The sequence below is a fragment of the Aquarana catesbeiana genome, linkage group LG06 (genome assembly GCF_042186555.1).
Source record: "Aquarana catesbeiana isolate 2022-GZ linkage group LG06, ASM4218655v1, whole genome shotgun sequence".
Lineage (NCBI taxonomy): Eukaryota > Metazoa > Chordata > Amphibia > Anura > Ranidae > Aquarana > Aquarana catesbeiana.
This window is the reverse complement of record NC_133329.1, coordinates 245,824,208-245,839,326: the sequence shown is the minus strand read 5'-3', so window position 1 is coordinate 245,839,326 and position 15,119 is coordinate 245,824,208. Positions and strand designations below refer to the sequence as shown.

General features: G+C 43.1%; 1 protein-coding gene across 4 annotated transcripts in view; it reads left to right on the top strand.

Annotated features, from left to right (window-relative positions):
• TBCCD1 (TBCC domain containing 1) overlaps positions 1–15,119 on the top strand; it is a 146,146-nt gene that overhangs the window by 56,480 nt on the left and 74,547 nt on the right. For 3 of the 4 annotated variants that reach the window (XR_012244973.1, XR_012244972.1, XM_073633129.1), the window contains exon 5: positions 7,645–8,139. Coding sequence is in view for 1 of the 4 variants with exons in the window: in XM_073633129.1 (XP_073489230.1) it covers positions 7,645–8,139 (495 nt within the window). In the remaining 3 variants the exon portion in view is untranslated. Of the gene's footprint in view, positions 1–7,644; positions 8,140–10,591; positions 10,729–15,119 lie in introns of all 4 variants that reach the window. The other variant, XR_012244974.1, reaches the window with a different exon arrangement.

Sequence of the window (15,119 nt, the reverse complement as noted above, 5' to 3'; positions counted from 1 at the left end):
CGACCAAGCTGCCAAAGAAAAGGCCCCCCAAGGACAAACATCCTGGGAGGCCCACATGCTCCGGGCAGGACCAGGGAGGACCAAGACAGGATGTACTGCAATCACAGTAGCCGCCAGAGATCAAAGCAGGGAGACCCCAGAATCAAAGAGACAAACCCCAAATGAAACAAAAATGCCTTCTATTTAAATCAACAGGTAATAAAATAACTGTAATTGATCAGACAGCTTTCCACCTAACAAAAATCCGTATACAAAAACTACCATATTTCAGAAGTCTGGAAAGAGGAAATTCAGGACAGATGGGTCATCTCCACGGTAACGCTGAGGTACAAGCTGGAATTTCGGGACTTTCCACCGTCTCATTTCCTGAGGTCAAGCTTTCCCAAAGATCCAGAGAAAAGACAATCTCTGTTTCAGGCACTAGACCGATTAATTTCTAAAGAGATGATCATACAGATCCCCGCAAAAGAGCAAGGTTTGGGGTTTTATTCAAACCTTTTTATGGTACCAAAACCAAATGGAGATGTCAGACCCATTCTAGATCAAAAAAATCTAAATCGGATCCTGAAGATCCGCTCCTTTAGCATGGAGACGATCAGGTCAGTAGTTTCTATCCTCCTAGGAGGTGAACTTCTGGCATCTATTGACATCAGGAATGCATATCTGCATGTTCCTATATTTCCGGCTCACCAAAAGTTTCTGCAGTTTGAGTTAGAACAGCAGCATTTCCAGTTTGTAGCCCTGCCCTTTGGGCTAGCCACAGCACCCCGGGTGTTCACAAAAGTGCTGGCCCCACCTCTAGCTGGGTTAAGGGCACAGGGCATAACAGTCATAGCGTACCTAAACGTTCTATTGCTAATAGATCAGTCGGTGGCTCGTTTGGCGCAAACCGTACGCACTACAACCAGTTATCTGGAAAGTTTGGGTTGGATTCTCAATCTAGAGAAATCTTCCTTAATACCGCTAAAAAGGCTGGAGTACTAGGGTCTGATCATAGACACAGCCCAGGAAAAGGTGTTCTTGCCTCAGGCAAGGATCAACTCCATAAGAGAGCTGGTGCAGATGGTCAGGTCAAAAGGCGATTCCTCCATGCATGAGGTTGCTAGGAACCATGGCTTCATTCGAAGCAGTTCCATTCAAGACTGTTGCAAAACCGTATGCTGTCGACTTGGAACAAAACAATTCAAGCTTTAGACTTGCCAATGTAGCTGTCCCCAAGAGTGTCCCAAAGCCTCACTTGGTGGTTACTAACCCAGAATCTGCTGAAAGGAATATCCTTTACACCAGTCATCTGGAAAGTGCATAACAGCTGCCAGCTTTCTGGCTGGGGAGCAGTACTAGAAAAGACAACTGTCCGTGGACAGTGGTCAAGAACCGAAAGAACCTTGCCCATCAATATCCCAGAGATTCGGGCAGTGTGTCTGGCTCTAAAGGCCTGGACTTTCAGGTTACGGGATTGTCCTGTCAGGATTCAATCCGACAATGTCACCGCTGTGACCTATTTCAATCACCAAGGGGGCACCAAAATTCTGTCAGCACAGAGAGAGGTGAACCATATTCTAACTTGGGCAGAAAGGAATGTTCCGTACCTTTCGGCAATCTTCATTCCGGGAGTAGAGATTTGGCAGGCGGACTACTTGAGTCGCCAGCAGTTATTCCCAGGGGAATGGTCTCTTCACCCCGACATATTTCGGGCTGTCTGGCAAAGATGGGAGACTCTGGACGTAGATCTTCTAGTGTCCAGGTTCAACATGAAGTTAGTCAATTTTGTGGCCAGAACAAGGGATCCACTCACATGCGGAGTCAGGATCAAGCTGGAAAGAAAGCCGGTAATTCTGGTGGCACCAGCATGTCCCAGAAGGTCATGGTATGCAGAAATCGTAAAGATGGCAGTGGAGGGCCCATGGTCCCTCCCACTACGGCCAGACCTACTCTCACAGGGGCCGATTATTCCATCCTACCTTACGAACTCTAAACTTAACGGCTTGGCTATTGAAACTCACATTTTGAAGAAACGTGGGCTTTTCGGGTCAGTTATACTTTAATTAATGCAAGGAAGCCAGCTTCCAGAACTATATATTATAGAGTCCGGAGGGCTTATGTTTCCTGGTGTGAATCCAAGGGTTATATATATTATATATATTATAAATAGTGTGTGTGTGTGTGTGTGTGTGTGTGTGTGTATATATAGAATTCTTGCCTTTCTACAATTAGGGGTAGAAATGAAATTGGCCTTGAGTACTATTAAAGGCCAAGTCTCAGCTTTATCGGTCTTATTTCAAAGACCGCTTGCTACGCATTCTTTAGTCCGAGGTTTTATGCAAGGGGTGATGCGGCTTAATCCGCCCGTCAAACCTCCCTTGAATCCTTGGGACTTGAACTTAGTTTTGTCAGTGTTACAAAAACAGCCATTTGAACTGATACAACATATTCCCTTAGTCCTTTTGACAAGGAAGTTGGTATTTTTTGGTTGCTATATCCTCAGCAAGGAGGGTTTTGGAATTGGCTGCTCTTTCTTGTAAAGAGCCATATTTGATTTTTCATGAGGACAGAGTGGTGTTGTGCCCTTGTCCAGGTTTTTTACCAAAAGTGATCTCAGGTTTCCACCTGAACCAAAATATTGTCCTGCCATGATTTTTTCCAAAACCATGTTACAGGGAAGAAAAGTCACTACATTGTATTGATGTCGTGAGAGCAGTGAAAATCTATTTAAAGGCAACTGCTCAGATTCGTAAGACTGATGTCTTATTTATTCTGCCATTATTCAAACTTATGATTTAAGGGGTAAGATTCCCCCTTTTCAAGTTAAGGCGCACTTTACCAGGGCGGTTAGTGCTCCTTGGGCAGTGCGTCATCAGGCCTCCATGGCTCAGATCTGTAAGCCTGCAACTTGGTCTTCAGTGCATACATTAACAAAATTTTATCAGGTGGATGTAAGGAGGTATGAGGATATTGCTTTTGGGCGCAGTAAGCTGCAGGCAGCAGCATAGGTCCTCAAGTCTGCGGGTTGTGTCTCCCTCCCCTCAAGTAGCATTGCTATGGGATGTCCCATTAAGTAATTACTTAAGGCTGTGTCCCATGATGTATGATAAAGAAAATAGGATTTTTATAACAGCTTACCTGTAAAATCCTTTTCTTGGAGTACATCATGGGACACAGAGGTCCCTCTCCTCTTTTTGGGATTTAAGTATGTTGCTTTGCTACAAAAACTGATGTGCTCCTGGAAGGAGGAGGGTTTATATAGGGAGTGAACTTCCTGGATTGGGTATACCAGTGTCCATCACCTGAAGGTGGCCTATAACCTATTAAGTAATTACTTAAGGCTCTGTGTCCCATGATGTACTCTAAGAAAAGTATTTTACAGGTAAGCTGTTATAAAAATCCTATTTTTTCAATTTAGCAAAAAATTACTTGGGTATAGGCATCGGGGATTGACGAAAAAAGTACAAAAATTTAGGCACAAATACAATTTTTAAAAGATTTGCCCAAACAATAGTACTAAAATGCCCATGTAGAGCATTTTATAATAAAAGTGCGAAGCAGAAGGAGATTATCTGTTATATAGCAGGGAAGATTACGTTGAACCTCTACACCCAGGTAACAAAATTTGATCACACATCTTTCTCTTTAGAAGTCAAGAGAGTCTCAGTCAAGTTCTCAAAACGTCTGGTACCCTTAGAACAAGACATCCAAAGTAACCCTTTTCCAGGAGCCTCTCCTTCAGGACCCCTGATTGTAAAGAAAAAATCTTCCTCTTTGGAATAATTTTGTCGAATGCATTGACATTGTCCCTTACCACTAGCATTTAACCACGTGGGATGATGACAACTTCCCGCGAGTTAGGGTGGATAAAAATAAATGATTTATTTATTTTTAAATGGGATTTTCTTTTGTTTTTTAGCAAAGAGCGCAAGAATTTATTTTATTAATTTGTTACGCTAATAAAATTATTATACTGTACAGCTCAAATAAATAGTCCAATGCCACAAAAAAAGCCAGGTGAGGCATGTCAAGGTGTTGGGCATATTGTAACCAAGCTTTTGTGGCATTGGCACAGTAAATGCTTCTTTCTGGCAACTAGACCATGCAGATCGTTTTTGTCACTAATTTTCATTTCATTTTTTACAAAGATATACATATATATAATGATAAAATATTTACAAAAACGTGAGGGGTATACTCACTTTTGTGTGTGTAATACAAAAAAAAAAAAAAAATATATATATATATATATATATATATATATATATATATATATATATATATATATATATATATATGCCTCCATCACTAAAGTGAGTACACCCCTTACATTTTTGTAAATATTTTATATCTTTTCATGTGACAACACTGAAAATAAAATGACACTTTGCTACAATGTAAAGTAGTGAATGTACAGCTTGTATAACAGTGTAAATTTGTTGTCCCCTTAAAATAACTCCACACACAGCCATTAATGTCTAAACCTCTGGCAACAAAAGTGAGTACACCCTTAAGTGAAAATGTCCAGATTGGGTGTCAATATTTTGTGTGGCCACCATTATTTTTCAGCACTGCCTTAACCCTCTTGGGCATGGAGTTCACCAGAGCTTCACAGGTTGCCATTGGAGTCCTCTTCCACTCCTCCATGATGACATTGCGGAGTTGGTGGATGTTAGAAACCTTGCGCTTCTCCACCTTCCGTTTGAGGATGTCCCACAGAAGCTCAATAGGGTTTAGGTCTGGAGACATGCTTGGCCAGTCCATCACCTTTACCCTCAGCTTCTTTAGCAAGGCAGTGGTCATCTTGGAGGTGTGTTTGGGGTTATGTTGCAATACTGCCCTGCCGCCCAGTCTCCGAAGGGAGGGGATCATGCTCTGCTTCAGTATGTCACAGTACATGTTGGCAGTCATGGTTCCCTCAATGAACTGTAGCTCCCCAGTGTTGGCAGCACTCATGCAGCCGCAGACCATGACACTCCCCACCACCGTGCTTGACTAGGCAAGACACATTTTGTACTCCTTCACCTGGTTGCCACCACACACGCTTAACACTATCTGAATCAAATATGTTTATCTTGGTCTCATCAGACCACAGGACATGGTTCCAGTAATCCATGTCCTTAGTCTGCTTGTCTTAAACTGCGGGCTTTCTTGTGCATCATCTTTAGCAGAGGCTTCCTTCTGGGACGACAGCCATTCAGACTAATTTGATGCAGTGTACGGCGTATGGTCTGAGCACTGACAAGCTGACCCCCTCACCCCTTCAACCTCTGCAGCCATGCTGGTAGCACTCGTACGTCTATTTCCCAAAGACAACCGTTGGATATGACACTGAGCACGTGCACTCAATGTCTTTGTTTGACCATGGTGAGGCCTGCAGCCACAAGCATGACACACAGAGGCATGATGGGACTTGTAGTTTTGCAACAGCTGGAGGTCTGCTAATTGCATACCCCTGGCCTAGACCATCTTTTATGTAGAGCAACAGTTCTTTTTCAGATCCTCAGAGTTCTTCACCATGAGGTGCCATGTCAACTTCCAGTGACCAGTATAAGAGAGTGAGAGCGGTAACACCAAATTTAACATACCTGCTCCCCATTCACACCTGAGACCTTGTAACACTAACGAGTCCCATGACACCAGGGAGAAAAAATGGCTAATGGGGCCCAATTTGGACATTTTCACTTGGGTGTATTCACTTTTGTTGCCAGTGGTTTAGACATTAATGGCTGTGTTGAGTTATTTTGAGGGGACAGCAAATTTACACTGTTATCCAAGCTGTACACTCACTACTTTACATTGTAGCAAAGTGTCATTTCTTCAGTGTTGTCACATGATAATAAAACATTTACAAAATTGTGAGGGGTGTACTCACTTTTGTGAGATACTGTACATACACACATTATTTTTAAAAGTACCGTATATACTCGAGTATAAGTCGAAATTTTCAGCCTCTTTTTTTGGGGCTGAAAGTGCCCCCCTCGACTTATGCTCGAGTCACCGCCGTTTGCCTACATGATCAGTGTCTCATGCAGGCAGACGTCGGCCAGCGTGTGCTACATACCACTCGGCAGCCTCTCACTGTTCCAAAGCCGCGCCTCCTCGTCTGTGATAGGCTGTACACTGACTGCCTATCACGGACATTCTCTCATCCTCGTCCGTGGTATGAGGATGAGAGAATGTCCGTGATAGGCTGACCGCTGACTGCTGGAAAATTGAGTTTTCTGGCTATCATGGACGAGGAGGAGGCACGGCTTTTGAACAGTGAATGGCCGCCGAATAGTAATAGCACACGCTGATCGGTGCAGAGCGGCACACGGAGGCATGCACAGGACACAGGTAGGACGCACATGGACACGGGACGCACATGGACACGGGACGCACATGGACACGGGACGCACATGGACACGGGACACAGGGAGGTATACAGCTGCAGATGGGCATTGTTGACCCTCTTTTTCCACTTACAGTAGCTGCTGCATTTCTCACCCTCGTCTTATACTCGGGGACTTATACTCGAGTATATACGGTATTGTGATGCCTTCCTTTACACGCACATAATCATACACTATATTACCAAAAGTATTGGGAGGTCTGCCTTTACACGCACATGAACTTTAATGGCATCCCAGTCTTGGTCTGTAGGGTTCAATATTGAGTTGGCCTACCCTTTGCAACTATAACCGCTTCAACTCTTCTGGAAAGACTGTCCACAAGGTTTAGGAGTGTGTCTATGGGAATGTTTGACCATTCTTCCAGAAGCGCTTTTGTGAGGTCAGGCACTGATGTTGGACGAGAAGGCCTGGTTCACAGTCTCTGCTCTTGTTCACCCCAAAGGTGTTTTATCAGGTTGAGGTCAGGACTCTGTGCAGGACAGTCAAATTCCTCCACCCCCAAACTTGCTTATCCATGTCTTTTATGAACCTTGCTTTGTGCACTTGTCCAAATCATTTGGTGGAGGGGGTTTATGGTGTGGGGTTGTTTTTCGGGGCTAGGCTTGGCCCCTTGGTTCCAGTGAAGGGAACTCTTAAGGCAACAGCATACCAAGACATTTTGGACAACTTCATGCTCCCAACATTGTGGGAACAGTTTTGGGGTTGGCCCCTTCCTGTTCCAACATAACTGCGCACCAGTCCAAAAGCAAGATCCATAAAGACATGGATGATCGAGGTAGGGGTGGAGGAACTTGACTGGCCTGCACAGAGTCCTGACCTCAACCCGATAGAACGCCTTTGGGATGAACTAGAGGGGAGACTGCGAGCCTGGCCTTCTTGTCCAACATCAGTGCCTGACCTCACAAATGCGCTTCTGGAAGAATGGTCAAACATTCCCATAGACACACTCCTAAACCTTGTGGACAGCCTTCTCAGAAGAGTTGAAGCTGTTACAGCTGCAAAGGGTGGGCCCACTTAGTATTGAACCCAACTGGGATGCCATTAAAGTTCATGTGCGTGTAAAGGCAGGCATCCCAATGCTTTTGACAATATACACAACACAAAATAATCTCACAGGGTTATTGAGTGCGCCACAGGCTATTATTCTTTTCTCTTTTTAGATGATAAAATGTATGCATAGTTTTAGAGATATTTTGTGAATAACAATTGTGAATGCATTTTAGAAACTAAAATATTAGGTTTTAAAATAACTGCATTGCTTTTCTAGGTGTGTGACCATTGAAAAATGTCGGAATAGCACATTTGTCCTCGGACCAGTGCAAACTGTTGTTCATGTGCAGATGTGTGACCATGTGACAATCATATGTGTTTGTCAGCGATTGTCATTGTCTTCTACAACCAGTTGTACTTTTCACATTCTTACTCCTACAAGGCCTCTTTTATTTAATGGAAATCAGGGTGTCATTTTTGCTCCATATCATACTTACTATGCAATGCTAGAAGATCACATGGGACAAACTGGTTTAGCTACGTTACCAAATTACTGGGACAGGCCACAGTTTTTTTCTGCAGAAAGCGACTCTCAAGTTTGGAAACTCATGTCCCCTCGTGAATTTTATACATTTTCCGTTCCTTTTGAAATGGAAGGCGATACAACTGAAATTCCTGGAGGCTTACCCCCAGCATTTCTTAAAGCAATGGATCAAAGACAGCAAAAGATACAAATGTGGCAGAAAACTGTTAAGGAAGCAAAATTAAACAGGTAAGACTGATAACTAATGCTTTTAGATGTATGCATTTGACCTTGCTTCTATTGCTTTAATTTAGTTAACCGGTTTGTGATCACCTGCTGTATATTTGTGTTCCTTGTATTTTCTGCTTAATAGCTGCTTATGATTGGTGTTGGCTTATTGTTTCTTAAAGCATTGATGGCTTTAGGCTTTGCATACAGATAGATTCAAAGAGCATATTTAGCCTCTTGGTGTGGTCTACCACACCAACAACTATTTTGTTAAAAAGTGAAAATGTGGTGTTTTTAATCTTTTATATTAAAGATGGGTGATTACAATAGAGACCAGTATAAGTACATTTAGAGTTAAAAGGGTAAGCTCTTAGATAAAAAAAAATGCAATAATAAAATGGTCTTTTTATTCCAGTGTCCCATGTACTTTCTGAGAACTAGCATTCCTAGTTCTCAGAAATAGTTTTCTCTATTGTTGATTGAGGGATTGTAGCATAATCTTATATGCAGCTACCTTCAGGAGGTGGACACTGGCAAACAGAAAAAAAACAATGAAGGCCAGCCCTCATATACTCCCAAAGTATTCACTAAGGTACTTTCATTCCATCTTGCAATGTCAAGAACTTAAGGTGTTCAGGTCACGAGGTATCTAGATGACCACCTTCTGAATGTCTCCTTTCCCTTCCAGTTACCTGTAAAGTTCCATAGGACTATCCAGATGCTTCAGGCCAGTGGTTATCTTTTTTTTTTATCATCCTGAAAACAAACACTTTTTTTTTTTTTTTTATCATCTTGTAAACAAACTGGTCTCTCTCTGATCTCACACCCCGGCCTCACTGTTCCATTTATCCAATTACATTCAGTGCAACACAACATATTGTTGGCATGGAACAAACATGCTCCCTTTCTCAACTGCCTATGCTCCTATTCGGCCAAACAAAACTCCTTAGATTGGTGGATTTCCAACCCAGTCTTTGCATTGGAGAAGTTGGTTGTGGATATCCTGGCCTCCAGATTCCACAACAAATTATCTTTTATTGTGGCCAGAACAAAGGCGCATTGAATGCTCTGATAATCCCCTAGCCCCAGTTCAGGACAATCTATGCCTTCCCTCCCAGTGATAGAGATATATATAGATAGAGCAAGAGGAAAGCAGTGATTCTCATAGTACAAAACTGACCCAGAAAACACAGACATAAACTGATTTTTAGGAGATGACCACTGGTCCCCCCAGCTCCCCCCCCCCCCACAGTGCACACTCGTACAACCTCAGCTTCTCCATAGGACTTCAGGGGTTTTTTTTGCTAATTTCCTTGGGTGATGAAACCACACACAAGCAAATGACGCAAGACAGGAGCTTCCAACTCATAAACCGGTGAACAAGCAGAAACGATAAGCTGTAGCTAAATCTATAGATCCCTTGTTAGCCCCAAACCCCTCCCCCCCTCCAAAAAAAAAAAAAGTCCACGTAAAGGAGTCCGTAAAGTAACTCTGAGAAAGTAAAAAGGAACAGCAGAGGGCACCAGACTAAGTGCAGTTGCATGAGCACAGTTTTTATTAAGACAACTATCAACTCACTTTTAGATTCAAATACAAAGCCTGTCTCTATGATATAGATCATTATGCGCTGTAGGTCTACAAGGTGAATGGTCAGGATGCTGCTGTGGCATGGTTTACGCGTGTCAAAGCCCTGCGGGTGCTTTCTGTTCTTCCCACGGTGATATCACTTCTGGTCCAGTGCCCATGTGTGTTCCAGCCTGGTTCTCGGCATTACCTGGCTCATCCTACGGTAGCATCTAATCCTTTTGGTGGCCACAGCAGCATCCTGACCATCCACCTTGCAGACCTATGGAGAACAGTCATCTATATCATGGAGAGACATGCTTTGTTTTCACATCTAAAAGTGAGTTACCAATTGTCTGTCTTAAAAACTGTGCTCATACTACTGCACTTAGTCTGGCACCCTTTGCTGCTCATTCTTCTTAGTTGATGAACCTCTTTTTCTCTGCAAAAGTTTCTACACCAATCCCCTATTTTGCTTCATTATTTCAACTGACATTTCTATCACGATTCAACGGCATATTGTCTCGGAGGTTCACTAGCAGTTTCCGGATTGTTGCCCTTAATTTATATCTTGAACTGTATCCAGACCATGCATGAGCAGGGTAGGCCTGTAAGGTTTGCTTCAGGCACAGAATCCTGCATTTGGTGCTCACCATGGCACATGGTGCAACGTATGTATTTAGCCACATGGTGCTATACAAGTCCAGGGCTGTGGTCCATTCCTATGGGGGTATGCCCACCTTAACAGGTGAAGTTTGGTCCCCTCCAGGAAGCTGCTGCATTGATTAGATAAGATAGAGGTCCCCTGTAATTTTTACCATGTCCTGTTTTATATGTGATGTGTTATCCTCCTCTGTTAACGTGTCTACTACATTGGTGGAGAGTAACGCAACTTTTTTGAATTTGGCAGGTTCTTCACACGCAACATTGATGCTTGGGTGGTGACATGGTTGCAAACACCTTCTGTCTGACGCACTTCTACCAGGAACGCAAGAAGCATGTCTGCTTGAGTCTACGTGCTTCCTTAGCGATAGAGACAGGACATCAGTCAGTACCTGGGTTGTAGCGGTTCTTTCTTTAGACACGCAAATATTCCACATTCATTTTGTGAATAACCCACAGGGGATCTCCTTGCTTGGCAACAGTGGAGAGAAGCTGAAATGAAAAAAGCCTAATAGCAGTTTTGCTGTAGCTGACACTGAGAAAAACTAGCAAGACGCTCATGGTGACAGTTGTTACCCTGCACTGGAGCAAGATCCCATATTAACCACTTCCGGACCGCCGCACGCCGATATAGGTCCTAACTTTGAAGAGGAATGTCGTTTTTATGGCAGCAGCTAGCTGCCATAACCCCGGTATCCTCTTTTTTTTTTTTTTTTTTTTTTTTTTTGGCCGGCGGTCCGGTTTCCGATAATAGTTGACGGCGGATTCGCAGCAAGATCACTTTTATCGGCGGCGGGAGTGGGTCCACCCCTCCTGCCGTGCTCCTGTGCCCTCCAGCGCTTACTGGAGCCAGCGGCAGAGGCGATTGGATCCTCACGTCAGTGGCATGGAGACGAGTGAGGGGAAGATGGCCCCCACCTGTCTCCATACCATTGCAGGACGAAAGCAACGTCAAAACATCACTTCCGCCCATAGCTCTTAAAGAGCCTCCTTTTTTTTTCTATTTTTTTTTTTTATTGCATTTTAGTGTAAATATGAGATCTGAGGTCTTTTTGACCCCAGATCGCATATTTTAGAGGTCCTGTCATGCTTTTTTTCTATTACAAGGCATGTTTACATGCCTTGTAATAGGCATAAAAGTGACAATTTTTTTTTTAAAGAACAGTGTAAATATAAAAAGTAAAATAAGAAAAAAAAACAAAACTTTTTTTTAACCACTTTCCGACCGCTGCATGTGCATATACGTTGGCAGAATGGCACGGACAGGCAAATGGGTACGTCCTCTTAAATTTGCAGCCGTGTGGTCGCGTGCGCGCCGCCAGCGACCCTGCAGCGAGCTCAATGAGTGTGATCGCGGGTCCCGCGGACTCGATATCTGCGGGGATACCTGCGATTGTCTCATGGAGAGGAAGAACTGGGAGATGCTGATGTAAACAAGGATTTCCCCATTCTGCCTAGTGACACTGATCACAGCTCCCTGTAATCGTGAGTGGTGATCAGTGTCGTGTCACACATAGCCCCTCCCCCCCACAGTTAGAATCACTCCCCCACAGTTAGAATCACTCCCTAGGATGCACTTAACCCCTTCACTGCCAGTCACATTTACACATTAATCAATGCATTTTTAATCGCACTGATCGCTGTATAAATGTGAATGGTCCCAAAATAGAGCCAAAAGTGTCCGATCTGTCTGCCATAATGTCGCAGTCACGATAAAAATCGCTGATCGCCACCATTATTAGTAAAAGAAAAATTTATAAAAATGCCATAAAACTATACCCTATTTTGTAGACGCTATAACTTTTGCGCAAACCAATCAAACGCTTATTGCGATTTTTTTTTTTTTTTTTTAACCAAAAATATGTAGAAAAATACGTATTAGCCTAAACTGAGGAAAAAAAAGTTTTTTTTATATATTTTTTGGGGATATTTATTATAGCAAAAAGTAAAAAATAATGCCTTTTTTTGAAATTGTTGCTCTTTTTTGTTTATAGCGCAAAAAAATAAAAACCGCAGAGGTGATCAAAGACCACCAAAAGAAAGCTTTGTGGGGAAAAAAGGACGTCAATTCTGTTTGGCAGCCACGTCGCACGACCGCGCTATTGTCAGTTAAAGCGACGTAGTGCCGAATCGCAAAAAGTGCTCTGGTCTTTGGCCAGCCAAATGGTCCGGTGCTTAAGTTGTTAAATGCGCCCCGTCCCGCCGAGCTTGCGTGCAGAAGTGAACGCATACGTGAGTAGCGCCCGAATATGAAAACTATGTTCAAACCACACATGTGAGGTATCGCCGTGGTCGGTAGAGCGAGAGCAATAATTCTAGTCCTGGACCTCTGTAACTCAAAACGTGCAACCTGTAGAGTTTTTTGAACGTCGTCTATGGAGATTTTTAAGGGTAAAAGTTTGTCGCCACAAGTGAGCGCAATTTTGAAGCGTGACATGTTGGGTATCAATTTACTCGGCGTAACATTATCTTTCACAGTATAAACTATTGGGCTAACTTTGCTGTTGTCTTTTATTTTTTCATTCCAAAGTGTATTATTTCCAAAAAAAAGTGAGCTTGAAAGACCGCTGCGCAAATTCGGTGTGACAAAGTATTGCAATGACCGCCGTTTTATTCTCTAGGGTGTTCGAGAAAAAATGTATGTTTGGGGGTTCTAAGTTATTTTCTAGCAAAAAAAATGTTTTTAACTTGTAAACAACAAATATCAAAAAGAGGCGCTCTGTCCTTAAGTGGTTAACAGCTCTCTTCCTCTAATTCTTCAGGTGCTCAACAAATGGCCTCTTTGACTAGGGCAGATTTTACAGCATGTCCTGAATTCTTGGGGAAACACTCTGCCTTTCCTGGAGCCTTCAGTCGCCAGGTCCCAGAGGTGCTCTCTGCCTCTCCACCACCTGAATCTGTTTAGGAATAGGCCCCTGATTCTCCTAACCTAACACAGAAGAAGATCCTGCAGAGGAATTTTCACTTTCTGTATCTTGAGACTCCGGCAAAGGCTTAATGGCCTGATTGCTATAGTGAGCTCACTTTATTGATGTAGTGCGTACTAGATTTTGTCAGACTGCATTGAAAATTCCTCAGCCTAACCATGGTCCTATGGGCGCTGGCGAAATCTCTAAAAAGACCTTTCCCCTGTACATGCAAGCTAACTGTGAATGAGAATTGGCCAAATTCTGACACAGTCCTTTTATGTCTCAAAAACTTTTTGCCGTGTTATATCCTATGGAAAAGGCATTTAGGGAAAAAATAGCCTGTTCTGGTAGTGGATCCTGCCATCTCGGTTCTTAAAAAGCATCTCACTGTTCTTGTTGAAAAGATTTCCTAATTTAAGATTTCAGTTGACAGGCGCTTTGAAACATTTTTCAAGGCATCCTTTGCTTTTGCTGGTCCTGCCTTACAACCTGCTATTGCAGGTTATGTCCATTTGTCAGACTATAGCTGACTTGACAAATTAATATGATTTTATGTCGGAAGACCCTGTTCTAGAACATTTGCAGCTCTCATGCCTTAGTTGCTGCTATTTTGTTTTGATGCCCTGGAAAATGTAATTTGCCAGATCTCTAAACTGACGCTTTTCTCTGTGCACATGCGCTAGGTTTAAAGGCTTGGTTTGCTGAGTCTGCTTATAAAAGGCATCTTTTACACATGCCTTTCGGTGTTTCAGTTGGCAGGTGGACTTCCTGAGTCCCCAGCGCCTGGATTCAGGGGAGTGGGGCTTTCACACCAAGATCTTCCTGATGCTCTGTCATAGGTGGGGACCAACAGATATGGCCATCTTGTCCTCCAGATTTGCAAGAAACTGAACAGGTTTGTGACCAGATACAGGGATAGTCTTCTGTGGATACCCTGATGTATGAGTTCCCTCCAGTGAAGTTTTTCTCTCAATTGCTCCACAAGATAGAGGGAGGAATGGATTCCAGTGATCCTTATCACCCCAAACAGGCCCGGGAGAATTTGGTACATAGGTAGTATACTCAGAGTTTTGGGGTAAGCCTTGGCCTCTTCCGAATGGGCCAGACCTCCTATCATAAGGCCCTCTAATCTACCCTGCTTGTAAGTCTGGCTTTAACATGATGCCTTTTGAAACCCAGACCCTCCTTCCTTCTCAAGGTAGTCTCTTCCTTTCAGCTTAATGAGGATATTATACTCCCTTCCCTCTGCCCCAAAACACACCAGAGATTTCACTCCATTGTCTGGGTGTGGTCAGACCACTAAGGTTTACCTAGCTGCAACATCTTCTTTCATGAAAAACTGATTCTCTTTGCCCTCCCTTAGGGTTCCAAGAAGGATAATCCTGCATCCTCTTCCACCATAGCTAGATGGCTCAGGCAATGCATTTCCAGGGTTTACGCTCTCAAGGAAAGCGTTCTCCCTTCTCTTTCAGGTCCCACTCCATTACATCTATTGATGTTTCTTGGACCTTTCGACATCAAGCATCTATTTCGCAAGTCTGCAAAGCCTCCACCTGATATTTTGTTATAGCTGAAATCAGAAGTTTGGAACTACTAGGCATTCAAAACTATTTTCTTTTGGTTGACCAACTTACTGCTGGTCTAATTTAAGTTCCTGGTTTGGTTAGTGTTGTTCCACCCATATTTCCGTTCTTCTCCACATTGTTAGTCCTTTTCTGGAAAACCACATTATCTTTCATATCTTCCCTTACCAATGTCCTCCATATTTGGTAACTTATTTTTATTTCATAAGATTTTTTGAATTTATTAGAAGATGCAACAAATAAAATCTGACATCGGCATACACATTTCAGATATGTATAAAAT